The 26177-nt window shown below is 42.4% G+C and overlaps 8 protein-coding genes across 12 annotated transcripts; 6 read left to right on the forward strand and 2 right to left on the reverse strand.

Annotated features, from left to right (window-relative positions):
• Window positions 1–211: 211 nt before the first annotated feature.
• On the reverse strand, window positions 212–928 carry LOC9652537 (oleosin 16 kDa). The gene has a single exon (XM_024670992.1). It carries the CDS (start codon window positions 871–873, stop codon window positions 409–411), a length of 465 nt encoding a protein of 154 aa, XP_024526760.1. The 5' UTR covers window positions 874–928; the 3' UTR covers window positions 212–408.
• A 272-nt stretch (window positions 929–1200) lies between these two features.
• LOC9634067 (nuclear transport factor 2B) lies at window positions 1201–2018 on the forward strand. The gene is made up of 2 exons (XM_002966308.2): window positions 1201–1551; window positions 1836–2018. Exons 1-2 carry the CDS (start codon window positions 1246–1248, stop codon window positions 1908–1910), a joined length of 381 nt encoding a protein of 126 aa, XP_002966354.1. The 5' UTR covers window positions 1201–1245; the 3' UTR covers window positions 1911–2018.
• A 55-nt stretch (window positions 2019–2073) lies between these two features.
• Window positions 2074–4000, forward strand: LOC9652538 (B3 domain-containing transcription repressor VAL2). The gene is made up of 9 exons (XM_002966309.2): window positions 2074–2360; window positions 2441–2522; window positions 2578–2679; window positions 2733–2983; window positions 3060–3153; window positions 3224–3398; window positions 3450–3526; window positions 3595–3813; window positions 3894–4000. Exons 1-9 carry the CDS (start codon window positions 2239–2241, stop codon window positions 3945–3947), a joined length of 1176 nt encoding a protein of 391 aa, XP_002966355.2. The 5' UTR covers window positions 2074–2238; the 3' UTR covers window positions 3948–4000.
• Window positions 4001–4012: 12 nt separating this feature from the next.
• Window positions 4013–8814, forward strand: LOC9652539 (sister-chromatid cohesion protein 3). The gene is given in 22 exon segments (XM_024670988.1): window positions 4013–4182; window positions 4236–4332; window positions 4375–4507; window positions 4563–4675; window positions 4739–4831; window positions 4887–5050; window positions 5103–5342; window positions 5396–5540; window positions 5590–5768; window positions 5819–6119; window positions 6167–6340; window positions 6388–6549; window positions 6601–6801; window positions 6854–6991; window positions 7040–7240; window positions 7294–7438; window positions 7481–7596; window positions 7648–7791; window positions 7840–8090; window positions 8143–8264; window positions 8324–8597; window positions 8655–8814. Coding segments are annotated over 22 exon segments (3462 nt in total). The 5' UTR covers window positions 4013–4117; the 3' UTR covers window positions 8659–8814.
• Window positions 8742–11285, reverse strand: LOC9652540 (indole-3-acetic acid-amido synthetase GH3.6). Of its 3 annotated transcripts, none has more exons than XM_024670990.1 (4): window positions 10816–11285; window positions 10398–10668; window positions 10276–10347; window positions 8742–10220 (listed from the first exon to the last, which is right to left on the reverse strand). In XM_024670990.1, exons 2-4 carry the CDS (start codon window positions 10664–10666, stop codon window positions 8804–8806), a joined length of 1758 nt encoding a protein of 585 aa, XP_024526758.1. In that variant the 5' UTR covers window positions 10667–10668; window positions 10816–11285; the 3' UTR covers window positions 8742–8803. The 3 variants fall into 3 exon arrangements, with proteins under 3 accessions (XP_024526758.1, XP_024526759.1, XP_024526757.1); XM_024670991.1 differs by having other exon boundaries at window positions 8742–9381; window positions 9439–10220; window positions 10398–11285; XM_024670989.1 differs by having other exon boundaries at window positions 10398–11285.
• Window positions 11286–20715: 9430 nt separating this feature from the next.
• On the forward strand, window positions 20716–21776 carry LOC9634068 (RING-H2 finger protein ATL32). Its single transcript, XM_002966311.2, has 3 exons — window positions 20716–20922; window positions 20991–21091; window positions 21190–21776. The coding sequence occupies exons 1-3, from the start codon at window positions 20731–20733 to the stop codon at window positions 21713–21715; spliced, it is 819 nt and encodes a 272-aa protein (XP_002966357.2). The 5' UTR covers window positions 20716–20730; the 3' UTR covers window positions 21716–21776.
• Window positions 21777–21812: 36 nt separating this feature from the next.
• On the forward strand, window positions 21813–23082 carry LOC9652541 (trafficking protein particle complex subunit 6B). Of its 2 annotated transcripts, XM_024671339.1 has the most exons (5): window positions 21813–22026; window positions 22101–22154; window positions 22220–22337; window positions 22420–22633; window positions 22698–23082. In XM_024671339.1, exons 1-5 carry the CDS (start codon window positions 21866–21868, stop codon window positions 22724–22726), a joined length of 576 nt encoding a protein of 191 aa, XP_024527107.1. In that variant the 5' UTR covers window positions 21813–21865; the 3' UTR covers window positions 22727–23082. The 2 variants fall into 2 exon arrangements, with proteins under 2 accessions (XP_024527107.1, XP_002966358.1); XM_002966312.2 differs by lacking the exon at window positions 22101–22154 and having other exon boundaries at window positions 21814–22026.
• A 129-nt stretch (window positions 23083–23211) lies between these two features.
• LOC9652542 lies at window positions 23212–25199 on the forward strand. 2 transcript variants are annotated; one of them, XM_002966313.3, is made up of 8 exons: window positions 23212–23318; window positions 23380–23862; window positions 23923–24063; window positions 24125–24238; window positions 24301–24474; window positions 24536–24651; window positions 24719–24803; window positions 24886–25199. In XM_002966313.3, the coding sequence occupies exons 2-7, from the start codon at window positions 23383–23385 to the stop codon at window positions 24771–24773; spliced, it is 1080 nt and encodes a 359-aa protein (XP_002966359.2). In that variant the 5' UTR covers window positions 23212–23318; window positions 23380–23382; the 3' UTR covers window positions 24774–24803; window positions 24886–25199. The 2 variants fall into 2 exon arrangements, with proteins under 2 accessions (XP_002966359.2, XP_024527106.1); XM_024671338.1 differs by having other exon boundaries at window positions 24719–24930.
• Window positions 25200–26177: the final 978 nt, after the last annotated feature.

The following is a 26177-nucleotide window of genomic DNA, read 5'->3' on the forward strand; positions in this document are numbered from 1 at the left end:
ACATCACAAGCACATCCTGCTATGACATTCTCAAATATATGAGTATATATTTTTGGATGCTGAAGTGTGTTCAGATAGATGAGAAATAAATTCTTAAGAGTGAAGAATACTTGGTTACAAATATACTTATTCTATGAATATATTGTAGTTTAAAGAATGAAATACTAATAAAAAGGAGATACTGGGAGATTCTTCAATTAGAAAGGAGATATTCAGATATTCTGGGAGTTTCTTATTCACCACATGACGACGAACACAAAAAGAAGCTCTGCTGCAAAGCTACAAACTTAGGACAAAGAGAATGGAGTTTCATCGATCGATCGAGGAAACTCCTCTTGATTCTGAGAGAAACAGCTAAAGGGAATGGAAATCGCTGCAGAGCTGGCTCGGATGCTTAGCCGGAAGATCTTACGAAGCCTTGGCTGCGTCCTGCAAGTAGCGGCTGATATCACCGCCAGTGCCCTGCGTCTTCTCGCTCAAATGGTGCGCGGACTCAGCTATCCTCCTCCTCACCGTGTCGATCTTGTCCGAGCCTGGAGGGTGTCCGCCGCGCATGTACTGGTAGAGCCACGACACCGCAGAACAAAACACCGCAAACATCCCGGTGCCGATCACGAAGAGCGTGCCAAGCGGCACCAGCACGGGGCTAAAGAAGAGCAGGAAGGGCGAGGCGATGATAAAGCCCACCACCGTCACGGTGATCACTGTGCCCGCCAGCGCTAACGCCGCCAGAATCCCCAGAGCCTTTGTAGCGCGAGGAGCCGAGGATTTGCCCCTCTGGATCACCTCCTTGGACTTGTCGCGCGTCGCCTCCACGGCGCGGCCGCTCTTGTCGCGCGCCTGCTCGGCCGCTCGCCCAGCTTGATCAGCCATGGCAGTACTGTGATAAAAGTGAGTGATTGATCGATGGAATGAGCGCGCACAAGCGATAGAGAGAGAGAGCCCAAGAACAAGCGTGAGGAACGGGGCGATTCGTGGAGCTTTTAAACTTGGGGAGTGCATGGAGAGCGGTCTTGCCGCGGTGACACTTGGCAGGTGCCCCACACATAGGGCATCTGCCAGGTCAGCGCCACATGTCTCTCTGGCATCTCGCCACGCCAACTCACCTGACACGTCACTTGCCACACATGCTAGGGCTGAGTCAGCAACTATGATATAAAAGTGCAATAAAGCAAGCCATAGAAAAGGAATAGATTATAACTCGCCGAGCAAAAACTAGGGTTCTTCGCGCAGGGGCTCTGATCGATGGCGGCCATGGATCCCGATCAGGTGTCGCGGGCATTCGTGGATCACTACTACAACACATTCGACGCCAACCGCGCCGGGCTCGTCTCGCTCTACCAGGACGCGTCCATGCTCACCTTCGAGGGCCAGCAATTCCAGGGCGCGCCCAACATCGCCAACAAGCTCAATAGCTTGCCCTTCCAGCAGTGCAAGCACAACATCTCCACGGTCGACTGCCAGCCCTCGGGCGCGCACGGAGGTATGCTCGTCTTTGTCAGCGGGATCCTCCAGCTCCCCGGCGAGGAGCACCCCCTCAAATTCAGCCAGGTATGATCCTCCTCCATTCTTTGCTTGGAGCTCAAGAGTTCTTAGATCCCTGCGTGATCCTCCTCGAGCTCGAGGAAGAAAGAGATTCCTTCTTTATGCTAGCAAGTTTCACTTCGTTTCCTTTTAGATCTGTTTGATCCCGCCATAGATCTTTCGTTTTCTCTTGGTGCTCTTTTGGTCCCCCCCATCGATCTTTTGCTTGTTGGATTGGATCGAATCAATTTTCTTCGTTTCTACTTGGATTGGATCATTGAAATCGATTTTCTTTGTGGATTTTTTTCTAGATGTTCCATCTCGTTCCCACGGCCGAGGGTTCCCTCTTCGTCCTCAACGACATCTTTCGACTGAACTATGCTTAGCTCGAACTTGGCTGGGGAGGGAAATGAAAAAGAAAAACAACTGATTGCTGCCTTTTTTTTGTGCTATTGTATTTATCCACATTAAGTATGTATTTACTCAAAAGCCTCCACATTGAGTAAGTCCACGTGGAACCATCCGAGCAATTTAGATATTTGACACGTGTCCAAGACAAAGCCCTAAAGTTCCTGTGGACGAAGAAGCACTCGCAAGATCTCCTCGACGTAGCTAGAATGCGGGTGGAGATTTGCGCGGGAGCGATGCATTGGGGCACCGTAGGCGCGAGCGCGCGATAGGGATCTCTGTTTCTAGGGCAGGAGGACCGGAGCGATGGATCATCTCAAGCGCAAGGTCTGTTGGAACACCAAATGCCCCGCGACCAACAGCAGCGTGTGGAAATCCGGATGGGGCTTGCAGTCGGGGAGAATAGCGGATTTGTGCGACTACTGCGGGTGAGTGAATTCACTCTTTTCAAAATGTTTTTGTGAAGATGGACAATTTACGGGTGAAATGCTGCTGGTGTTTCTCACAGGTTGGTGTACGAGCAATCGAGATTCTGCGAGACTTTTCATTCCAGTGATGCGGGATGGAGAACATGTAACAATTGTAAGAAGGTGAGTGTTTGTTTTCTTTCGTCTTTGGATCTAAGTTTTTGTTATTGAAATGCAGCCTGTCCACTGTGGATGCATTGCATCAGTGTCTTCTTTTGTTCATCTCGATTTTGGTGGGGTTGAATGCGTGAGCTGCGCGAAAGGATTGACTCCATGCAAGGTATCGTACGACTCAAAAGCTTCATTTCTATTATTTCAGCCGTGGGGCTTTAGACAGTTGAAGGTCCGGCAAATGTGTCCTCCGAATCCACATCCCTCACAAGAGTCAAGGCCTCGGATCAATCTTCCGAGGATGAACAAGCAGCATCTCTCGCTGGCTCGGTTAAAAGGCAAAAGCTAGAAAGCCCTGAAGAAAAGGAACCGCAGGACGTTCCAGCAATCGACGAGCTCGGAGGATGCCACAAACAGTTGGGCCCGGACGTTGTGACGGACAAGGAAAGGCAGCAGCAAACGCCGGACGGAAGGTATGCTTGCTAGTTCTTTCTTTTTTCTTAGTTTTCTCTCTTCAGAGATTCAGTAGTGTTTCCTGACTTGTGGAAGCTCCACCACCGTCGTACCGTTATTCGAGAAGACGCTCACGGCAAGTGATGCTGGACGAATCGGCCGCTTGGTGCTCCCAAAAGCTTGTGCTGAGGTACTGAAGTTCATACAAACTTACGCAGGGATTTGTGAGGTCTTACGTTTCGTGGTGTTTCCTTTGTCAGGCTTTTTTTCCTCCTATATCTTCGCCCGAGGGAATACCGATCAAAATGAGCGACTCGAAAGGCCAAGAGTGGCAATTCCAGTTTCGGTTCTGGCCAAACAACAGCAGCAGGATGTACGTTTTGGAAGGCATCACTCCTTGCGTCAAAGCATTGCAACTGCAAGCCGGTGATGTAGGTGAGTGACTTATAGCACTCCAAGGCATTGATCTAACGTTGGAAGTTGCAGTTACTTTCAGCCGGATCGATCCTGGAGGCAAGATGGTCATGGGATATCGAAGAAATGCTGTGGTTCTCAAGCCCAAGGTTCTCGGCTGATCCTTCCATGAAGAACGATGCTTACGTTCTAATATTTCTAATTGGTTTTCCTCTAGGCGAAAGCTGTTAAAGATTCCACCACTGCGTTTGCTCCAGGCTTTGTTAATAAGAGCTTGGCATCGAGGGAAGGCCCAGTGAGTTTTAGCTCTCCGAGAACTCCGGAGTGTTCCACGGCGAGAAGCGCTTGGGAGGAAGCTCAAGATTGGCTTTCACCGCCGCCGGGGATCACTCCCAGCATCATGACGATCGATGGACACAGATTTGAGGAATACGAGGTAAGAGTGACGATCAAATCACAGTTTCTAGATGTTTTTTGATGGCCAGATTTTTTTTTCTCGTTCTTGGTGATATCTAGGAACCTCCTGTGATTGTGAGAAAGGGCTTTGATAGCTCCCCAGCTATTGTGTGAGGAACGAGAGAGAACAATGCAACGTAAAAAACAAAGTTACCCTTGTGGTACGGGAAACGGGGATCCCTTGTGTACGGTCGGGGCTTTCCCCGCGCAAAAGGGTTTTCTCATTTAGCTATGGCGAAGTGAAGAGGATGCTTTAGAGCGCGGGATCGCCTAGGGTTTGTGGAATGGCGTCGAGCAGTAGGCGCAGGCTCAGCAGGGAGGAATTGGAGAAGACGCGGCTGTGGCAGGAGTAAGTGTGATCTCGTCTCTTGGCAGGGCTAGACTGATGCATGCTTGAGGTAGAGTGAACGCGAGCAGCAGCGATGAGGAGGGCTCGGCGCAAGAACCCGCGCACTCCAAGAAGCGGGGAGCTGCGGTGCGGGGAGATGGGCTTCCTCCGGTAGGAATTTCAACATTTTTGGATGTCTGAAATCTTTCACAGAAACGTCGTAAGCGGCAAGTGTCTTTGGAGTCCGAGAGTGGGAAAGACAGCAGTTTGGAGCAAGATGATCGAGGAAAAAAGAGGAAGAACAGGCAGTCTGAGGATTCCAGTGATGATCGACAAAGCTTAATAGGTGAGGGTATTTTCTTTTCTTCTGGCCGCGTTGAAGCATTGGCAACTTTTCTCAGACGTGATCAAGCATAATGGGAAGCTTGTTCCTCGAGCTGTGAAGAACTGGATTGATCGCTACGAATCAAGCCAGCGGCCGGCGACATGCGAACTTATTATGTGTATATTTGAGGTTAGCTTTTGTGGGATTTTCATTTGTTCTTGCCGCGGTTTTTCCTTACGCTCGTCTATCAAGGCTTGCGGTGCGAAGTACAATATTGACGAAGATTTACTCGACGAAATTAATGTTGATGAGGTTGTTCTCGAGCTTGTTAGTCAGGCTAAAGCGGTACGTGACTGTTTTGTCCAGTTTTTGTTTTCAGTACTCATTGCCTGCGAAATAGGGGGATGTGGAAGATTTTGTTACGTCGAAGCAAAAGGATCTGCGTGGTTTTAAAGACAATCTGACATTATTCTGGGATACCTTCGTTCTAGAATGCCAAAACGGACCACTTTTTGACGAACAACTTATGGAGATGTGCATAAACTTTGTGACGGCGCTCTCATGGCAAGTTAAAAAAAAGTTCTGCTTACTTTCGTTCTCACGTTGGCCTCTTCAGCACCCCGCCTAGGCACTTCCGGCATGTCTCGACGCTCATCGGACTTCAGCTCGCGACATCATTTGTCACCGTTGCAAAGACGCTTTCTCAATCTCGGGAAACGAAACAGCGCCAGCTTATTGCCGAGGAAAAGAAGAAACGGAAGGATGCTGCACGCATCGAGTCGCTCAACAAAGTCCTGTCTCAAACGCACGATAAAATAACAAAAATCGAGGGTATGATCCAGGCCATAATCCGCGGGTACGATCATTTTTCTCTAAGGTTCAATTTTCTGATTATGAATTCCTTCCCAGGCTCTTTATGCATCGGTATCGTGACGTCGACGTAGATATCAGAGTTGCATGCGTCAAAGCCATTGGTGGATGGGTTATATCATACCCGTCCTACTTCCTCAATGACCTCTATCTAAAGTATATCGGATGGACGCTCAGCGATAAGGTATGAAAAGCTTTCCCGCTTGCATGCCTTCTAACTGTACATTGTGAAGAACGTAGCCGTCCGCAAGAGCTCTATTGAGGCTCTCCGAGCTATCTACGAAATTGATGATAATGTACCTTCTATGGCGCTATTTACACAACGTTTTTCTAATCGAATGATCGAACTAGCGGATGATGTTGATATAAGTGTTGCAGTGAGCGCCATCGGCTTGTTTAAACAGCTGCTAAGGTGCGTTTTGGTTTTGCTGCGATTAATCACTAAGTTGTGCAATGAATCAGGCATCAACTTATCAAAGACGTGAGCCCTCTGTACGATCTTTTGATCGATGAATCGCCTTCGATTCGTCACGCTGTAGGACAGCTAGTTTATGAGCAGATGATTGCCGTGCCAAACGCAGAAGGTGTGTATTATGCTGTTTAGAGCCACTTAAAACTTTTTTTCTCTACAGAAGGCGAGGACAGCGATAAATCTGATGTCCAGTTAAAGAGATTGCTAACGATCCTGAAAGACTTCGCAAGTGATCCCATTCTAAGCGATTATGTTATCGATGCTGTCTGGGAAGAAATGAAGGCTATGCAGGTTTGTCATTTTCCTTTTCTTCACCACTCCTAAGTTGTGTGTTGTAGGACTGGAAGTGCCTAATTTCGATGCTACTGGATGACAGTGAGAATCAGGAGCTGACAGATGTCGATATTGCAAGTTTATGCAGGGTTCTTGGTGGTTCTGCAAAGAGATCAGTTGGTGAGAAACTGGTGCCTACCATTGACAGTCGCAAGGCAACACTAACAAAGGCGCAGAAGGTATTTTGTCTATGGTTTGGCAGAATTGTTGATTTGCTATCCTGCAGGAAGCTTTTGAGTCCAGTAAGAAGAAATTGACAACGGCAATGATCAAGCCTCATCCGAAGTTGTTAAGGAAATATCTTGCGGACAAATCTAAAGTGTGTTATATCGTTGAGATCATGCAACATATGAATCTTGATCTCTATTCATTAAAGCAGCAAGAACAGGTACATACACAACTGCATGATAGTCTAAATTATTCTGTGTGTTGCGATTAGAGCTGCATTTCATCTCTTGAGCTCACAAGGGACGCGTTCTTTAAACATGGGGACCGCAAGACGTTGCAAACATGTGTCAACACTTTAGTCTTTTGCGCTAGTGAGACGAAGGCAGATCTTCAAGATGCTGCTCAACGCGTTTTGAAAGAAACGACTGATGAAGTTATTCGCAAACTGAGATCGGCCATTGAGCACGCGGGGGTAACGTTTTCGATACCGTTGTTTCTGCCTTGTACTGACTCGAGTTCATCAGGAAACTGAAGACGACTATTCTCTTACGGTGAACTTGCGACGGTTACAGCATTTGCAGTTGGCAATGCCTATAAATAATGAAGAGCTCTACAAAGATCTACTCACACTTCTGGAAGACTTTAGTGATTTGGAAGACGAGGTATAGTTCCTTTTATTGTTTTCTATCTTACAACCCTACTTGCTTCAGGCTGTGCAACTAGATTTGACAAACATATTTCTGTATGTGATATGGTACCTCAAAAGTATTGACCACGATAATCCAGATGAGAATCAATTAACTAGTCTTATAACCAAGAGATCTACACTTTATAAGCACCTTGAAACTCAGATGGACAATGTTATTTCGAGTTTCAGTGACGGGCAGACCAAGTCCTTGCTAAGTTCTACGGTAGGTCTTGAAGCTGACTAATCACTCAGAAGCTAACTCTCACGTGATCCCAGATTTGCACCATTTTCTCGGACCTTTGCAGCCTTTTCAGCAAAGAAAAGCTGTCCTCTACGAAAATTGAACGATTGGGGTTTTCTCCCTCTTCAGAGAGGTTGGAGAAGTTTTGGGAGCTGTGCGAACTCAGGCTATCTGTACCTGGTAAAAATCTTTAGTGTAGATCAACTGAATCTTTACTTTCAGATTCAGATGACGACGACATGGAGCTAGAGCGAGAGGAAGAAGCGGATTACTTTAGCCAGAAAGATATCGTTATCACGTCGGCTGCAAAGCTAGTTGCGCATGAAATGATTCCTAAGGTACGTCTCCTTTTGAAAGTTTCAGAGGGACTACAAAGCTTGAAGTTTCAGGACTTTATTGGGTCGGAGATCATATCGCACTACGTGCTCCATGGCAAGGGAGTCGAGGAGACCATAAAGCAGCTAATTCTCGTCTTCAAAAAGAACATGAAGTCCCAAGAGCTATGTAGCCTCTATCTGGACGCTATGAAGAAGGTGAGCCAGCTTGTGCAAAGCATGTCGTGACTCTGGAAAAAATTTCAGGCATACAGCAGACATTTAGAGGACGATGAAGAAGCAAAGCCTAAATCATTTGAGCTTTGTAAGGAGCTAGCGAACCGTCTTTCAGCGACATTTTCCGGTTTCGCCCGTAACATCCACAGGCCAAGCATCTTAAAGCTCGTAAGAAATGGCGTGGAGCATGCGTTTGAAGATACTCCCACGCAGTTGTCATTTCTCGAGGCGTGCGTTTTACCATTCTTACAAAGATTAGCTGCAGCCGACATACGAGATATGTAAGTTCTCTTACATTTCCTTGCGTCGTAAGCCACTCACTTGCGCTTGCAGCATCGAGAACGTGCAAAGCAGGGTAAACGACGACGATGTAGATCAAGATCCGACTGGGTGGCGTCCATATCAGACATTCCTGGAGCATCTCCAGGAGAGGGTGTCGAAAACAGAAGCTCCAGGTCAGTAGTGACTGTTTTCTTTCTATTTCATCTGCTTTTGTCTTTTCTTTGTTTTGCAGGAAAGCATGACCAGCCTCCTCGGCCACCTAGAAACGCCAAGACTAACAACAAGAAGAAGCTGTTTGGAGATGAGTCTGAGAGCGACGAGGAGCAACCATCGGAGTCGGAGGACCAGATAGAAGATGACGATGACACTCCTCTCTACCAAGTGCGACAGAAGCTCAAGCAAAAAGGACCAACTACTGTGCTGTCCCCGCCTTCTTCTTCGCAGCACTCAATGAGAACCCGGAAGAAAGCTACGGTGCTCACGGGCACGGAAGAAGACCTTCCGGAGTAAGTAATTCTCATTTTCATTTATACTGTTCTTCTCACGATGTGGTTTGGGTGTAGGTGAAATCTTGATTGTCTCGGCTCAAGACAAGACTGATGTTGTAAAGTAGGTGCTGTTAGGTCTCGCAGATGCAAGCTCTCCAAATCGTAACGAGGAAGATCTCGTTTTGTCAGTCGCGAAAACTATCACGGTAAAAATGGCTACATGATTATTGGTCAAGCTCCAGAGACTTAATACTTAGTTTCCAGGGATTTGGAAACTTCGAACTTAAGGCTTGCTGGAGAGTGTTTCTTCGCAGTAGATCAATGGCTTGTTTGCTCGCGACGCAGCGACAAGATTTGTACTGGCTTCCACTCCCGCCTCTCGCGACGTGCTGCTCAAACAGCTCTCTAAAGCTCCCGCCCCTCACCACGCACAGCTTTAGAGGACCGATGGCTCCACTACTCCTCCCACGCAAGTAAGGATCGTTGAGAGACACGTCCAGGAGCTCACAGCAGTCTTGCAGGGTGCTCGGATCCATGGAGCCGCCGTGGTTGAGCTCCCAGAAGATGGCGTAATGTCCCGGGATGGACGAGAAGTCGGCGTAGCCTGCAAAGTCGTGGAGCTGGCTTGAGCTCCGCAGCAGCAATGAGGCCTTGTGGACTACGGCCTGGAGCTCGAACTCGTCCGTTTTGTCAGTGGCTACGCTCATCACCACGTTTCTCCGGAAAAGAAATCTCAGGCTCGGGCTCGAGTTGAAGAAGCCGGCCACTTGGACGACATCTCCGAGCCTGTATCGATAGAGACCTGTGAACTCCAAAGTCTGACAGGGAGAAAAACGAAGAACTTGGAAGCAAAACGTACCAGATCGAGTTGTCACCACGATCTCATACTTCTCTCCGATCGTCACCTCCGTCAGACCAACGGGACGTTGCTCCTCCAGGCCATTCAACTTGGTTTCACCGTCGTGGTAGCTAAGAAACTCGAAGTACGCAAACTCCGGGTTCACGGTGAAAGTGGCTGGCGACGAGGCCGGGCTGAGGTTGATCCCGATCAAGCACTCGGAGCTGAAGTAGTTTCCGCAAACCAGCGGAGTTTTTCCAGCGAGAGCTCGCAGCCTCGGGGCGTATGGTGCCATGGCTCCGGTTGTGACAGCTACCACAGACTTCGCGTTGGGCCACAGGCGCTGGACGATCCCGTCCATGCTAAACGATCGAAACTCCCTTCTCAGCTGCTCTGCGAGCTCGGGACTGGGAGGAGCAATGCCGGACATAGCGAGCCGCAAAATCGGGTCTGTGATCCTCGAGCTCAAGCTTCCAGCCTCGATGTCCTCGAGCAGCTCCGACCAGACTTGCTCCAGCACCCGGAAAGCCTCGGTCAGTGCGAAGGCGAAGGCCGAGATCACGACGGTGACTTCCTCGCGGCGGAGGAGGCCGCAGAGAAGGTGGCAGTAGAGGCACTGGTACATGCTGGTGGACTGGAAGATCTTGTGCGGGGTGACGAAGGATGCGGCTGCTCGCTTGAAGTGAGCGCTGTTGAGACCGCTGGTTGTGACAGTCTCGGCCTTGAAGCCACCTTTCGTGAGGGACTGCTTGCTCGCGAACCAGAATGCCAAGTAAGTTTCGTCCGGGTTGATCGTGAACACCCTGTGCCAAGCCGGAGATATCAGTGGTGGACGGAAGAATCGAGAGTTCTACTGGCCTGTTGTGCGCTTGATCCACGGCTTCTTTCGTCACCGGGATGAGTTTGGATCGTCCGGTCGTCGTCCCTGAGCTGAGAAAGAATTTGACAAGGAAGAACGAGACTTTGCGGAAACCACACACCTGATGAAGAACTGTGAGATTGGATCGGAGCAAAGTATTCTTCCAGTGTCGCCGTCCGCAATACGCTTGATGTCCGCTTCGATGTCATTGTACTCTACGAGGGGTAGCTTGTGGAAGCCATCGACGAGGTTGGATTCCTCGTCCAGGCCATGCCGCGTAAGGTACTCGGTCCCGGCGTTCTTCTCCAGGATTTGCTGCAGGAGCTCGCGTTGGATGACCGCGGCGTTCTTGGTTGCGTGTTCCATGCTCTTGAGACAGATCGAATGCATCGCTGCTTACACCAAAAAAACCAATCACCAAATTCAATGAGACTGGAATCTACGTACAGCCAAGAGCAACGCACGAGAAGGCAGGCAAGGAAGAAAAAAGAGAGACGAGAGAGCCGACTTTGAGGAAGGAAAGATATGAGGAAGCTCACCACTTTGAAGCGACCAAAATCATGCAAACAGTGGTCGCGGAATCCTCGATGCTCGTCTGGGAAGCATTGTCGTAAAATCCACAGGAGACCCCACACTGCACAGTCGCGTAGAAAAAACGTTGGAGAGCCTCTCTCATATATTAAAATGCTGAAAAGATGATGGATCCAAAACGGAACCAAATCACGGCACCTGGGAGAGGAGATCAATGGATTGATCGATTTGATAATGGAGACGCCGAAAGAGAGAGGAATCGAGTGGCAATATGAAAGCGATCTAGCAAAATTAGGTTCAATCAGAAAGTATAGGAAGAGTGCATAGTGGGCGACAAGTGCCCGCTCCATCACATGGCCCGGATGCTCCCAGTCGCCTTCAACTAAGTTCCTCCTAAATACATTAGTAATCTCCCTTAAGTTATCTAGCTCTTTAGTGTCAGGCAATGGTTGTTGTGGGTGGGCTTTTGAGACACCAGAAAAAATTTATTCTTTTATTAATGAATATCTCAGAACAAATATGGCAATATGTGATTGCACATGGAAGGAATCTATGCAGCAAGGTATATCATTTATTGGATATAGTGGTTTAGTCATGCCAAACCTAGATTTTCGAAAGGCAGATTTTCGAAGACCCCAAGAGGAGGAACAGGCTTGGCATAGATGTGTGGGCACAAGTCAAATCTTGAAAAAACATATATGAATATATATATATTTTTAAAATCCAAAATTTATAAACATATTCCAAAATTATTTTTTAGGCCTATACCATTTTTCATGCCACATATGGAAAAAGCAAGGCTTAAAGTTATCAAATAAATTAACTTTCTTTAGTGAATAGCAAAAAGATATCAATGTTTATATATTCGGCATCCTTAGAAATGGAAATTGTGCATCATAGGTGATACAAGTGTATAGTGCATTTATATTTGGTCTCCAAGCTTATTATGCTAAATGAGGGTTTAATATACACTAAAATCCCTTATGAGCATTTACTCCTTATATATGTCATTGTAGGATGAAATTTGGATATACTATTACTATGAAACATTAGGGGATAAATGGGGATAAAATAGTTACTAATTATTAAGCAATTGCCCTTTTTCTAATTAGAGGAGAGAAATAAAGTGTGCTATATGTAGTATTAGAGCAAATGGCATGGGTTTGATTCCTATTTATTAATGGTTAATATAATATATCTTCGAGTAAAATATATTCTTACTCATAAATTTGAAATCATACATATTATGTCCTCTTTTGTGGATGCTCTACAGATGAGGTATCTACCATGGGATTGTGGTACGGATGGATAATTAGTTACCTCACAATATGGAATAACTAATTTACATAATCTATGACTAGTTATCTCACAACATGGAACATTTAATATACACAATGGAATAATTGTTAATCAATGGAATATATGGAAGTGTTAGTTCTCTTGTGGATGCTCTATAGAAAAAAGTATCTATTGTGGGACTGTGGTATGGGTGGGTGATTAGTTACCTTACAATATAGAATAGTTGGTCTACACAATCTACCATAGGACTGTGGTATGGGTGAATGACTAATTACCTCACAATATGAAATAATTAATTTATACAATAGAAGGATTGTTAGTCAATAGTCAATGAGGATATGAAAGTGTTGGTTCCCTTTGGCTTAGTAAAGGTTATTAGTCAAGTTAATGAGGACATTGACATCTTTGAAGTGACTGTAGTGCATATCATCATGGGATAAGATTTAAATATATTACACAATGGAAGGAGTGTTAGTCAATAGTCAATAAGGATATAGAGGTGTTGATTCCTTTTGGCTCAATAGGGGTTATGAAGACATTGACATCTTTGAAGTGAGTGTAGTGCATATCATCATAGGATAAGATTTAAATATATTATATAATGGAAGGATTGTTAGTCAATAGTCAATAAGGATATAGAGGTGTTAGTTCCCTTTAGCTCAATAGGGTTATGAAGATATTGACATTTTTGAAGTGAGTGTAGTGCATGTTATCATAGAATGAAATTTAAATATACTACACAATAGAAGAATTGTTAGTTAATAGTCAATGAGGATATAGAAGTGTTATTTCCCTTTGGCTTAGTAGAGGTTATTAATCAACTCAATAAGGACATTGACATCTTTGAAGTGAATGTAGTGTATGTCATCATGGGATGAGATTTAGATATACTACATAATGAAAGGATTGTTAGTCAATAGTCAATGAGGATATGGAAGTGTTAGTTCCTTTTGGTTTAATAGAGGTTATTAGTCAAGTCAATAAAGACATTAACATCTTTGAAGTGAGTGTCATGTATATCATCATGGGATAAGATTTAGATATACTATTACCGTGGAACTTTGGGGGGTGAGTGTAGTGCATGTCATTATAGGATGAGATTTAGATATACTATCACCGTGGAATCTTGGGGATAAATAGGGATACAATAGCCATTAAAAGCTTTCTCATCAAGCAATTACCCCTTTTTTAGTTAGCTTAAGGGGAGAAAGATAGAGTGTATGTCACGAATGTGACTTTGGTATCGAAAATTACTTTTTAGTTAGTTTTTTCGGACATTTTTTCCTTACTACCATAACGGCAGGAGGTTGGTATTGTTGGATTCTTTATTAATCTCCACCTAAACTAATTGAGAAACTGGTCTTCGCGTGTGCACTTGATCAAATGAGTATAAAGATGGAATTTCTAAATGCTATTAGTTAAGCATACTTGACCTGATTAGAGAAACTCATTTGTTAGCTTGCACTTGCTAGTGTTGGGAACCCCTGCAATAATGACGACAAGTCCGATCGTTTCACAGGAGCCACCGAGGACAAGACACTCTTCACGAAAGACAACTTCAAGGACTTCCTAGCTTGACGTGGATGGACAGGTGTGAGGCAAGTAGGTGGCTTCCAAGACATGAGCTTGATCTCTCAATATTCACTAAATGATAGCTTACCATGTTTGCCAAACACCCTCACTATCATGCACCTTGTGTTAGTACCATTCAGTCTAAAATGCTATTTATGGAAAGTATTTAAATTTGCTCATTTGGCATATCAATAAAATGTTGAGATTATCCTAAACACAATGGTGTTCATTCTGTGTTCAAATTCGCAATCTAAGAATATTTCATATTTAATAAGTTTCAAACTTATCCCAGAGACTAACTCTTGGTACTAAAGGTGGCTTGGGGTGAAAGCCCAAAGCGTGTGTTCCTCAAGGGGAAGGGGGGGTGGCTATAGGGGGTTCCAAATATATAGTAAGGATAGTGGGTAGAATTGGCATGGTTGACCAATTTAAAGTATAGTTTAGCTCTTATTTGCATGCCTATCCTTGTTTTATGTCTTATTTGAGTCTAAGCTCAAGTTTCATTCCATGTTAGTTGGTGGAGTACCTATATCCTTGTGTTAGGCCACCGATATACTAAAATAATGCCATACTTCATTTGGCTCCATTTTGCGTGTTTGTCTTGGCATTGGGATGCTACATACTTTAGGATTGTTCCAAATTGCTCCTTGGGCTGTATGCTCAAAAGTTGTTCCATGCTTTAGTGCTATTATTCTTTGGCTCCATGCTTAGGAGTTTGGCATTGTCTTTTCATTGAATGGCCTAAAGTCTTAAAACTCAGGTTCTACACTATTGTCCTTTGGACACGTAGTATATGACATATGGCATATAAAGGGTTTATGTTCCACTTCGTGATTATTTTATAATAAATCACCATAGGATAAAGGGTAAAAACCATATGTGCTACAATACACTATAATTTAACTCTTGCAAACATAATAATATTAACAAATTATAGCACAATTTTGACATACTAGTGGCCTAATGCAAGAAAGTGGGTACCCCACCATTGAGAATTTGGCTTAAACCTAAGCTCAAAGAGTGATATAGTCTAATGGAAGCCAAATTAATATTTCAAGTGGTTAATAATGCTTTTGGCCACTATTCCCACCATATATTTAGAACCTTTCCCCCCCCCCCCCCCCCCCCCAAAGTCAGAAAAAATTGGAAAAGATTAAGAAAAAAATTAGTGATAAAATATAAATTTATCTTAGTATAATTAGGCTTATTTAAATTACTAAATTAAATTATTGTTATATACTGTATAGAGTTTCCTTATTTACTAAAATTTTAAACATGGATTATATTAAGCATATTTTACTTAAATTAAATAAATAAAAATTTTAAAAAATATTTCAATTTAAAAAAATATGAACAGAAAGTGATATTTAATTATTTTTATAATTTACTATAGAAGTAAAAGAATAAATTTATTATATTGAGTAAAAAATAATAATAATATGTGTATTTTACAAAATTTAAATATCTTCATGTACTTGTTTTATAGTAATAAATATAACTCAAACATTACAATAAAGATGTAAAAAATTGAAATATTTAGTTGATTATATATTGAAAACAGACAAAATAATATAATTATTACATTATAATTAGTAATAGTTAAGTTTAATAATTATTAAATTCTTTTAAAAAAATCTATTATAATTATAAGAACTTTGTAACATAATTTGATTATACATAAATTAAATATTAAGATAATTTTTAATATTTTAAAGAATTAATTATTATTAGAATTAAGATTTTTTGATAAGATAGAGTCCTTCCACTATAATACATTACAGAACAAAAGATTCAAAATGTTTAAATAAATATCTAAATTTATAATATGTGAGAGAACCAAGACCTGTACTTATACAAATATTTTCTAGATCAACTAGTCTAATTAGGCTTCTGATATTCTAGATTATCTTGTGCTAATCTTGTTTATATCAATATGGTATATATGAATAGATCTCATACTACTCCTTCCTCAAGTATTGCTGATGAAATGTTATATTCAAAACACAAGGCAATTTAGTATTAAAAGGGTCTAAAGTCCAACTTTATAGTTGGTTAAAGCAATCGAAATTAATATTTGGTGATTTAATTTTGCTCCTACTTAGCTAAACCTGAGTGGTAGAGTGTAAGAGAATGAAGATCTCAAAAGAGTTATAGGTTTTAGCTTTTGTTCATAAGGGTATGAGAAATGTAATGAATTATAAATAACCTAAGAGAATAACTTGAAAGATAATTAAATATAGAATGTAAAGGTGAATAAACTCCTCAAATTTGTCCTTGAGAAAAATTGTATCCTCAATGTTAGAATCTTATTCTTTACACCCTAAAGGCCTTTCTTTATCCTATTATCTTGACCTGGTACCTAATAATCCTCCCCTTGTTAGGGAATGATCATCTGCAATCATATTTAGGCCATTCTTTAGTCACCATAGTCTTTCTTTTAGGGTCTACCAAACCTTGGTTTCCTCTAGATCTACCATATTAAATATTCCTTTAAAATATTTCTGCCCACTTCTTAGCCACGAGAATCGAACTAGGCTCTGATACCAATGATTTCTGTCTCTAAAGGGACAGATCATATCCCCTCTATTTCTCTATTTCTCTCTCTAGATACCCTATACTATAGTGTTAGTTCTCCTTCTAGATCCATCATAATGAATATTCTTTCAAAACATTATTTCACTTGTCAATCATAAAAATCTCTAATACCAATGTTAAGATCCTATTACTTACACTCTATGCCAACTGGCTAAAGAGCTAAAGGGGTGATCACATGCACGCACATGTCCCCTTAACCCTATAAGATTAACATCCTTAATAGGTTGGGTTGGGTTTACCACTTGGATGGACAATATGATTCTAAACATGTGGCACATATGTCTTAAATGTGTTGAGATTCACATAAAGCATAGAGAAAAAATAGCCTAAAACTCATTTTTTAAACCAATTTCACCATCTAAGACCCATATATTAGAATAGCCATTAAAGCTTCTATATGTTTGGCAGCCAATTTTTTTTCATATTGGCTAGCCAAAGCAAGCAGTCCTCTATGCAATTATCATTAGAAAAAGTTGGAATCTTAAGTCAATTTACCAAAGTAGTCTAATTTACTGCATTACCATCTCAATATGCTTATGCATTATATTTATTTCCATTCAAGAGCTTAAAATCAAATTCTTTATTTATATTGACCATATAGTCAAAATTGGTGCCTAATAATTCTTCCCCTCACAAGGGAATGATTGTCCACGATTATATATAGACCACCTTTAGTCACTATAGTCCTTTTTTGGGTTGTTTTTATTTATTTCTGCATTGAATCTACTAAACTTTTAATCATCCTAGCATGAATAATAGAAAATGGATGAACTCTAGCAATGAACCCTCAATGTTAACATTGTTTTTATTCCTGTTAAAGGGAACCAAAACATCCAGTTTTACACTGAATTACAAAAAATATTTCCATTATATAAACTAGTTATTCTATATAAGATTACTAGTCATACATTTGTATTATAATCCAATAGTGGATACCTTCATTAATGGATGTTTAATACATACAATTTCAAATTTAAAGGTAAAATTGTCCCACTTTAGATACCCAAAGGTACCACTAATGTACCATCCTATTATAGTAAGACCATGTTTCTCTAAAACCAAACTATTTATTACATTAGTATTCACTCTAGCTTTAAGCTCTCTAATATTTATACCATCACCTACCATGTAGATATAGCCTTGTTTAGTCATACTAGTTTCTCTAAAGTCCTCCCCTTACTATCCAAAGGCATTTACCAAACCCCTATGGGTCTGGGAAATAATTGGATATATCTTGCCTTAAATATGTCAAATCTTAGATATGTTTGATACTTTATGCACTTGGTTTTTATGTATGGAGAGATGGTTTTGACATTGTTACACTTCAAGTCTATAGGTTATTGTAAGCCACAAATTTTTCCTTTCCAATTTGCCAGCTTACCTCGTCTATCCGTCCAACACTGCCTTGGCTTTTGCTAAGTCCCCTTGCCAAGGTTCTCGCCTATGGTACCAGCTCCTACTTGGTTTCAGCTACTCACTGCACGAGCAACGGGGTGTTAGCCATCCTTCCACGGATTCCCAAATCACTCCCAATCCCCCTCCCCGGGTTAGACTGGACTTAAGGTTCGGCTACACTCCCCGCAAGCACAAGCAGCCAAGCACACCAAGCTTCCAGGTTCCTAACATCCCATGATCAAGTCTTGTGGTACCAATATTTTGATTTTGACACTTCCACGTGTTATGACATTTACCACATATTAATCATTCTTTTGTTTCTTTTTAAAGATTCACTTATTGATTGTTTTATGTTTATTCCTTAAGTGCTTCTTCAGGAGTTCCACTCCTGCTCTCGAGTTTTCAAGTTAGCATTTTTTATTCAAACGTGTTACACTCTTTGAACTTCCTTCTCAGCCACTGCTATAAGGCATACCTTTGACTAAACTTTGGAACTTAGGAATTTATGTCTTATATCCCACTTTTGACATTTTGAGTTGAAGATTTTGGTTACACTTGTTGCACTTTTGTCTTGGCCACTAACATATGGCATACTTTCAGCTCCACTTTAAGACTTAGGGATTTATGTTTTACAACTCTTCAAATATTAATTCTATGACTTAACATTGACAACTTTTGGTAATCACAAAGGTAAACCCAACTCTGTTGGTAATATTAAATTCATGACTATATAAAAGTTTATATGGCAAAACACTAATAGAACTTGTATTTTCATAACCTATAAATATTAAACCAATCCAAATGTTGAAAGCTCACATACTCCATAATCATCCTTTTGAAATTTTGAATGAGTTATTCCACCAAACCATTTGTTTATAGATGATAAAAAATTATGGATGTATGACGTATCCCCAACCGAGACATGAAGACATAAAATGCCCCAACCATAATTTAGGAACAATTATCTAATAGAATATTCTTTAAACAAGAATGCTGAAACACAACTTAATTAAGGAGGAAGTATCTAATAGCAATTATAAACACACTAGCAAGAGTATTGACTTCCATCTAACAAGTAAAGTAATCGAAAGTAATAATGATATACTCATTACTGGTAGTTAACTATAGAAAAGACACTATTAAAATCAAATACTACTAGCTCAAATAAAGAGGAAATTGTAATTAACTCCAACTATCCTTCCACAATATGAGGGAGAGTATTACAAATTTAATATCAAATATATCTTACGAATCTCACAAATATGCTTCTCCTATGTCTTATTTGAGAGGATTAAGACATCATTGATGAAGTTGGCAATCATTTTTTTATATATATTATAAAAAACCTTATTTATCCACTATTGAAAAGTCATTAAAATATTGTTCAAATTAAATGACATCACCAAGAACTCGTAGAAATTAAATGGTATACAAAAAACAATCTTGAAACATCTTTCTTATCTATCAAGGCATGCAAGTACCTAAAAGTAAGATTTAATTTGGTGAATTAATGATTTATCCTTAAATAGAATGAAAAATTTAGTCACTTATAGCTGCATAATATAATTGTAAACAACACACCTTTGACCACTTGGAAAAGTCTTCCTCACTACCTCTATAAGTTTTATTCCTAATTTAAGGACATGCTAGCCCCAATATGTGAAAACATAATGAGCATTAGAAGATAAACTCACACCCATGTTGACCAATATAAAAAGGATAATACAAGACCTTTTGTTATGAAAAAAATTTAGAAAGTGAATATTAAATAAACTAGTGCCAAATAAACCCTTTGATGGTACTCTCAAAAGAAAGATGGAGGGGTTATTGATTTATTTGTATAAAAAACTTCTACTACTCACACAACTCCTTGTTCCCTGGAAGAACCTTTGTGTTAAAACCTTTCACCACAATATTATGAATATAATGTTGTTGATACTAAGGCCATATAGGAAATAGAGAATGTCAATTCGGGAAATGCAAATAACACCAATACATATAGCCAACCTCATCATATGTTTAATAGCATATATCAAAGTTACAACCATGTCTTTGCATTTGTCCTTAAACACAAACAATAGTAATGTTAATTTCTATTAGAACAAAAGTATCTTCCATGGGAAGTGGAGTTCAAACATATATAGTTATAAGTGGGAGAAATAATGTCTCCTAGTATCATGCCAATTGAAGAGTATTAATATAGTGGCTAAAACAAGTGCATATAGAAGTTCTATTAAGATTTTGATGAAATGTTGGCTACAATATTTTCAACTTGATTCACTTCGACAAATTTGATATGAGCTACATAAGAATTAAAGGTTTCAAAAGCAAACACTAAATTGCATAACTGACATAAAGCCTCTAGCAAACATGATGTAATTACTGAAAGGTATCATCACAGTTGTTAATATGTCTAAATATACATTTGAAAATATTTGGAAGAAGGCTCCAATGCACATAAGTAGTTGTGCTCAACACTATAATACCATCCCTTAAATATATATGGGAAACTCTTGCAAACACCAAATATCATTTTAATAATGATAAATGGCAATCTCAGTAAAATGATTAAATTAATGGTACATATCATCCCTTAAAACTAAATGTAAGGATTGGCAATTAAAAATAGAAAGATTTACACATACTATAAACATCACCATCACTATTGAGCAATTATATTAATTGTTACTCCAAAGTTATAGAAGAAGGAGGTTGTTACAAAGGAGGAGTATTGAAGACGAATGAAAATAAAAAAATCGAAAACTTACAAAAATAAATGTTGTGAAAGATAGATTGAAACCAAAAGCATAAATCCAAGCACTTTTTAAAATAATAAAAACTGGTGAATACATGGAATGCAAAAGAAATATGTATATTCAATTAACTTAAAACCTTAGTTTATTGATTAAAACTAATTCAATACTTATAAATCCCAACTATTAATGCAATAAATTATTTTTCTTTTAGAAAATGCAATTATTTAGGGCTCATAGATTTCATGAATATTCCCACTTCAACATGGTGAATGGGATCTTCCAAAGCTCAGGCCTTGTCGTGAAGCAATGCACTGCTTGTATGTGCTGCCCTGGCTCCCCAGCGCCATCTCGATGTGGTTGGGAGCTTCAATTGGGGGCGCCTTCACGCTGGTCGGATTCTTTGGCGCCGCCGTCCTTGTCCTCTATTTCGTCATCAAGCTCGTCTGCTGCTTGCGATCCTCCCCCCCGTCCCATGAAACTGATAGCGAGAACACATCAGTAAGATTGAGAGCTTACAGTTCTTACTTCTTTCTAAGATGATGAACAAGAGATCCACGAATTTGTAGGTCAGGACATTGAATGGATTGGAGCCATGCGTCATCGCATCGCTTCCGATCATCATCCATCAATCTCTGCAGCAAGCACAGCAAACAGGACCGCCCAAGAAGTAAGATTAAATTTCTCAATTCTTTCCACTCATCCATGATACTGCTCGTGATTCTTCTCTGGATCGATCAAACCAAACAAAAAACCTTCACATCAAAGGTGTCCCATCTGCCTGGAAGAATTTCATACAGGCAATGCGCTGCGAGTTCTTCCCTGGTGCACGCACAGCTTCCACGTCGAGTGTATCGATCACTGGCTGCGCCAAAACGCGACGTGCCCGGTGTGCCGGATGAGCTTGCGAGAATCTCCCGACGGCACGAACCACGGGGGCGCCACGCTCGATCCGCTCCATCCCAGCCCCATGCTGCGCTTCTCCAGCCCCGAAATCCAGTCCGCCAGGAGCTCCCTCAGCTCCTTCCACACCGGCGAGGGCGAGGACATCGTCATCCCGCGCCAGCCAGTGGCAAATCCAGCAAATCGAGCCATGGACAGATCGAGCGCGGTCGTGAGAGTCCCTAATCCGAGGCGCCAACCAGCATCGAAGGACCGATGGAACCTGAGGTACTGGAGGAAGAACTCCGGTGCTGGAGAATCGAGCAATGCGGCAGAGGTAACGATCAATATCAGCATTGATTTGAGGAGCGCTGGGCGCTCGCCGGGATCGGAGGGGCCATCCACAATCTAGCTCTCTCTTAGGTCATAAGAAAAATTTCAAGACGTTTTGAAATTTATGAGAACGAGGGGAAGTAACGATCAATATCAGCATTGATCCGCAAACTCTCTTTAGGTCATAAGCAAAAATTTCAAGACGTTTTGAAATTTAGGGTTCTTGAGAATGAGGGCTGGATCGCGCGAGGTCGCGGAGAGCTGCCTGGATGGAATCACGATGGAGATGGTGGCGACTTACTGCGACAGGCTACATTCTTCCAAGCCGGATCTGGCCGCTCGCCGGATCGAGGCGATCGGCTTCCAGGTGGGACAGCAGCTCGCGGAGAGGTAAAATTTTCTTACATTGCCGTGGAGCTCAAATGCTTGCGAGGAATGTGGCTTGCATTCCTTGATCTGCTTAGATTGGTTCCAGTGGATCTGCTTGCTTGCGTGAATTTTCCTTTTGGATTGATCTTGTAAGTTCCAAATGTATAAATCTCAAGAAGGTGGTTTTTTCTTCGATCTTTTTTCCTCTTTCCAGATACACAAGAGATCGTCCGCGATTCACAGACCACTTGGAAGTCATCAAGTTCATATGCAAGGATTTCTGGGCGGAGGTTTTCAAGAAGCAGATTGACAATCTCAAAACAAATCATCGGGTACGCAAAAACAAACTTTAGTTTTTCTCGCTCTCTCATCCATCGCTGGTTTTGTTTTCCTCTTTTGTGTGACAACTCCCAGGGCGTGTTTGTTCTGCAAGACACTCGCTTTAGATGGCTAACTCGCATCTCCGTGGACTCGCCTCTCACTCCCTCGGAAGCCAACAACACCACGCTCGCCGCAGCCCAAGCCGGAGGAAAGTATCTCTACTTCCCTTGCGGATTGATCCGTGGAGCTCTCACGAATCTCGGCGTTCCATGCGCAGTTTCGGCAGAGATCGCTGCCTTGCCTGCTTGTAAGTAGAAGACTCCAGTCTTTCTCTTTCTTGTCTAATCTTTTCACCTCTTCTCTTGAATCAGGCTCCTTCATCATCCGGATCAAAGTCTAACTAGACAGAGAAGTAAGCATTTCGTGTCGTGTCGTCCATTTTTCTTCCAGAGCGTAAAATTCTCGCAAGATCGAAGAAGAAGCTACTAGATATATACAACGAATGATCCAGAGAATTCATGCAAGCGCTGTCGTGGCCGTTTTCCAGAGGTACGCGGCCGTGTTTCTAAGCTACGTGGCAGCCAAACGACAATATGCCAGAATCTTTGGTGGTCCTAGAGAGGTATCATTCAATAGAACATTGACAATACGAGGCAGCCATACGAATATGGGGCTAGGCGTGATTGGTGCCCTGTGGCGAACTACAGCCTTCACACATAGACCATGGAAAAATCAAATATCGAAGATTGGATACAATGTTATATCCCAAGCCTTGTGGAATTTAATCACATTCACAAGGTTTTCCATAAAATATGATACCGTGGCGAGATCTTGTCCGTCGATACGTGACTCTATCCAGCACATAAATATGTTTGAGACTGTCCCAGCCCTTCCATGCTTCTCACGCTTCTCGCGCCTTCTCTCAGTCTCTTCTTGGAGCTCCTTGCGGCCGCGATTTGTCACGCTGTGGATTGCGCTGAGCGATACAGCAGGTATGGAGAGGGATCTTCTTCCTCTTAGGGCGGATTTGACTCTAGATTTTGCTGTCCCCAGGGCATGGAATCTCTCAATCTTCCTGGGATTTCGTTGCGCGTGATTCCAAAGCCCAAAATCAAGAATGCCGGCTCGATCGAGCCGCTGCTGTCCGGGAATTTCACATCCTCGAGCTACTGCTCATCCGCGGTTCGTAAATCGGCGTCGCTACGTCACGGAAAGACAAAATTACCCACACGGGCAACTATGGTGGAACCCGGGACTGTAGAAACCAGTCCTTCGGAAACCAGTCTTCCACTTACACTACAAGAAGTGGAAGTTCTTCCGGAAACCCGTCCCCAGCCAGTGAATTCTGGAAGCTCCTACTCGCTCGAATTTTCGTCTGGGTCTCAACAGGACGTCCAAGTTTTGGTTGCTTCTCCTTCTTCCGCTGTGACTGACAAAGATCGTCAAGTGGACAGATTTTTAAATGCGAGCTTGATAGCAGCAGCCGCGGCTTATGCTCTTGGAAAAATCGTGACGGTGGATCAAGACTACTGGCAAGTAAGTTTTTGTGTACTATAGCTTTGTCAACTCGTATCTCAAACGTTTCTTTTCCTCCAGGGATGGACATTCTATGAGATCATCAAGTACGCGCCAGTTCACAACTGGAGTGCGTACGAGGAGGCTCTCAAGAGCCACCCCGTTCTTGCGAAGATGATGATCAGTGGCATCGTTTACTCGATCGGTGACTGGATGGCTCAGGTACTTCAAAACTTCGATGCTTTTTAATTTTCCTTGTGTTAAACATCTCTATACCTTTCAGTGCTACGAAGGGAAACCTGTGCTAGATTTCAGTCGAACGCGAATGTTAAGATCCGGACTTGTGGGATTTTGCTTGCATGGATCACTTTCGCATTACTATTACCATGTTTGTGAGGTCCGTTTTCTTCCGTGTTGATCGAGTTTCAGTCAAAAGCTTACGTAGATTGCAAATTGCAGGCCCTCTTTCCGTTCAAGGAGTGGTGGGTTGTACCCCTCAAGGTCGGGTTTGATCAAACAATTTGGTCAGCGTTTTGGAACAGCGTGTATTTCATCACACTCGGCCTCTTGCGTTTAGAGAACCCAGTGACAATTGTGTCTGAGCTTAGATCGACGTTCTTTCCACTCCTCACGGTATAGTTCCTCTTCCTCAATCCACAAAAGAATGTAGTTCTCATGAATCGTCACCTTACAGGCCGGCTGGAAACTTTGGCCATTTGCGCACCTGGTAACTTATGGTCTCATCCCAGTGGAGCAGAGACTGCTTTGGGTGGATTGCGTGGAGCTAGTCTGGGTGACCATTCTATCTATGTGAGTGCGGGAAGCTCTTTTTGCTCGTTTTTGCTCACATCTAATCGCGTTGTTTTCTCGTAACCAGGTACTCGAATGAGAAGGCTGAAGCACGGAGCTCTGAAGATGCTGAGAAGAGCTAAAAACCAAAGTTTTGGTAGGCCATTTATAAAGTAAATATCACAAACTTGAGGATTAGCTTCACTTCTCTTTGAAGCAAAGATCTCACTCATCACAATGCGCGGTGGTTTGCAGAAAGCTCTTACAAAGTAAATAGCACAAACTTGAGGATTAGCTTCACTTCTCTTTGAAGCAAAGATCTCCTCATCACAATGCGCGGTGGTTTTCAGAAAGCTCTAGGTAGCCCTATAGCTCCTGGCAAGCGGGGATTCGAGGTTGATTGATCTCACGGAAGAAAACCTTGGAAATTGGATGATCCGTGGCTGCAAGCAAAGATCGAGCTTCCCCGGCAGAGGCAACAATTTTTTCGGAAACTGGAAAAAAAAAAGAGAACTTGGAAATCGTCCTCGTGAGGTGGTAAAACAAAATCTCACTCCAAATGCCATGCCCATGCATGCGCGTGCACGAGGCTTCTTATGGAATGGGGCCCCATGATGGGGCAACCATGCGATGCCCCTTCTGGCCAGGCACCATGACGTGGCAGTGACACGTGGGCGCGGCGTGGCACCCCACCTGCCGGAAGAGCGACGTGTCGCACACATTCCGTCATATTCCGGCCACAATTTATGATTGCGCGTGCACGGCGGACACCTGGCCAAAAGCGATGCCCGCCAGGCGGCGGCGAATATTCCCCTGGGGTCTTGTCTAGCGTGTACATTCAAGTGAGCACGTGAGGATTCCCGCGAATATCCCCGCTCTCGAGTGAATGCGGCACGCGCCTCGAGCGCTGGCGGATCGCGATGCTGCGCAAAACGTATAATAAGCTTTTGATATGGAGTTTTGTGTTGGATTGATAGGCTTTTAAGGAATGGAATAGAACCAACATTCATGTGATGATTATACATGTTTCTTGTTTAGACATTTCGTTAGATTCCCTATGGTTTTTTTTTGCCGCTCTTTTTCCCCGGTGGAGTGAGATCGAAGGCAGAGAACTATCTATGATAATAATAAAGAAAACGAGATTTGCTAATCCCGAGCCGGTCAGCGGGGATTCTGGTTCTTGGCCAACTTGGTCGGTCAAAAGTTGATGGCAACAAGAGAATATTCTCGATTCCAATTCGATCACAGTGGTGGTGGATGTCTAGAAGAATTATAAGCGCATTCTCCGCTATGTTGCTACTTCTATAGCAATCTCAATCTTAGCTCTGGCAATGCATTGACATTGTAAGAATTCACCATCTTCTTCGTCTTTCTTCACTGTCAAAAAGAAGTCCCCACCTAAAACACGAAGTCTTCAAAAGCTAGCCACAGAGAAGAGACAGCTTTGTCATTCGCAAAAACCCTAAAGGGACAAAAACAAGTTCAAACCTAAAAAGTTGACTGGAAACGGCTTAACAGAAAAGCAAAATCCCCTGCGCTTGGACGGA

The sequence above is a fragment of the Selaginella moellendorffii genome, unplaced genomic scaffold (genome assembly GCF_000143415.4).
Source record: "Selaginella moellendorffii unplaced genomic scaffold, v1.0 SELMOscaffold_7, whole genome shotgun sequence".
NCBI lineage: Eukaryota > Viridiplantae > Streptophyta > Lycopodiopsida > Selaginellales > Selaginellaceae > Selaginella > Selaginella moellendorffii.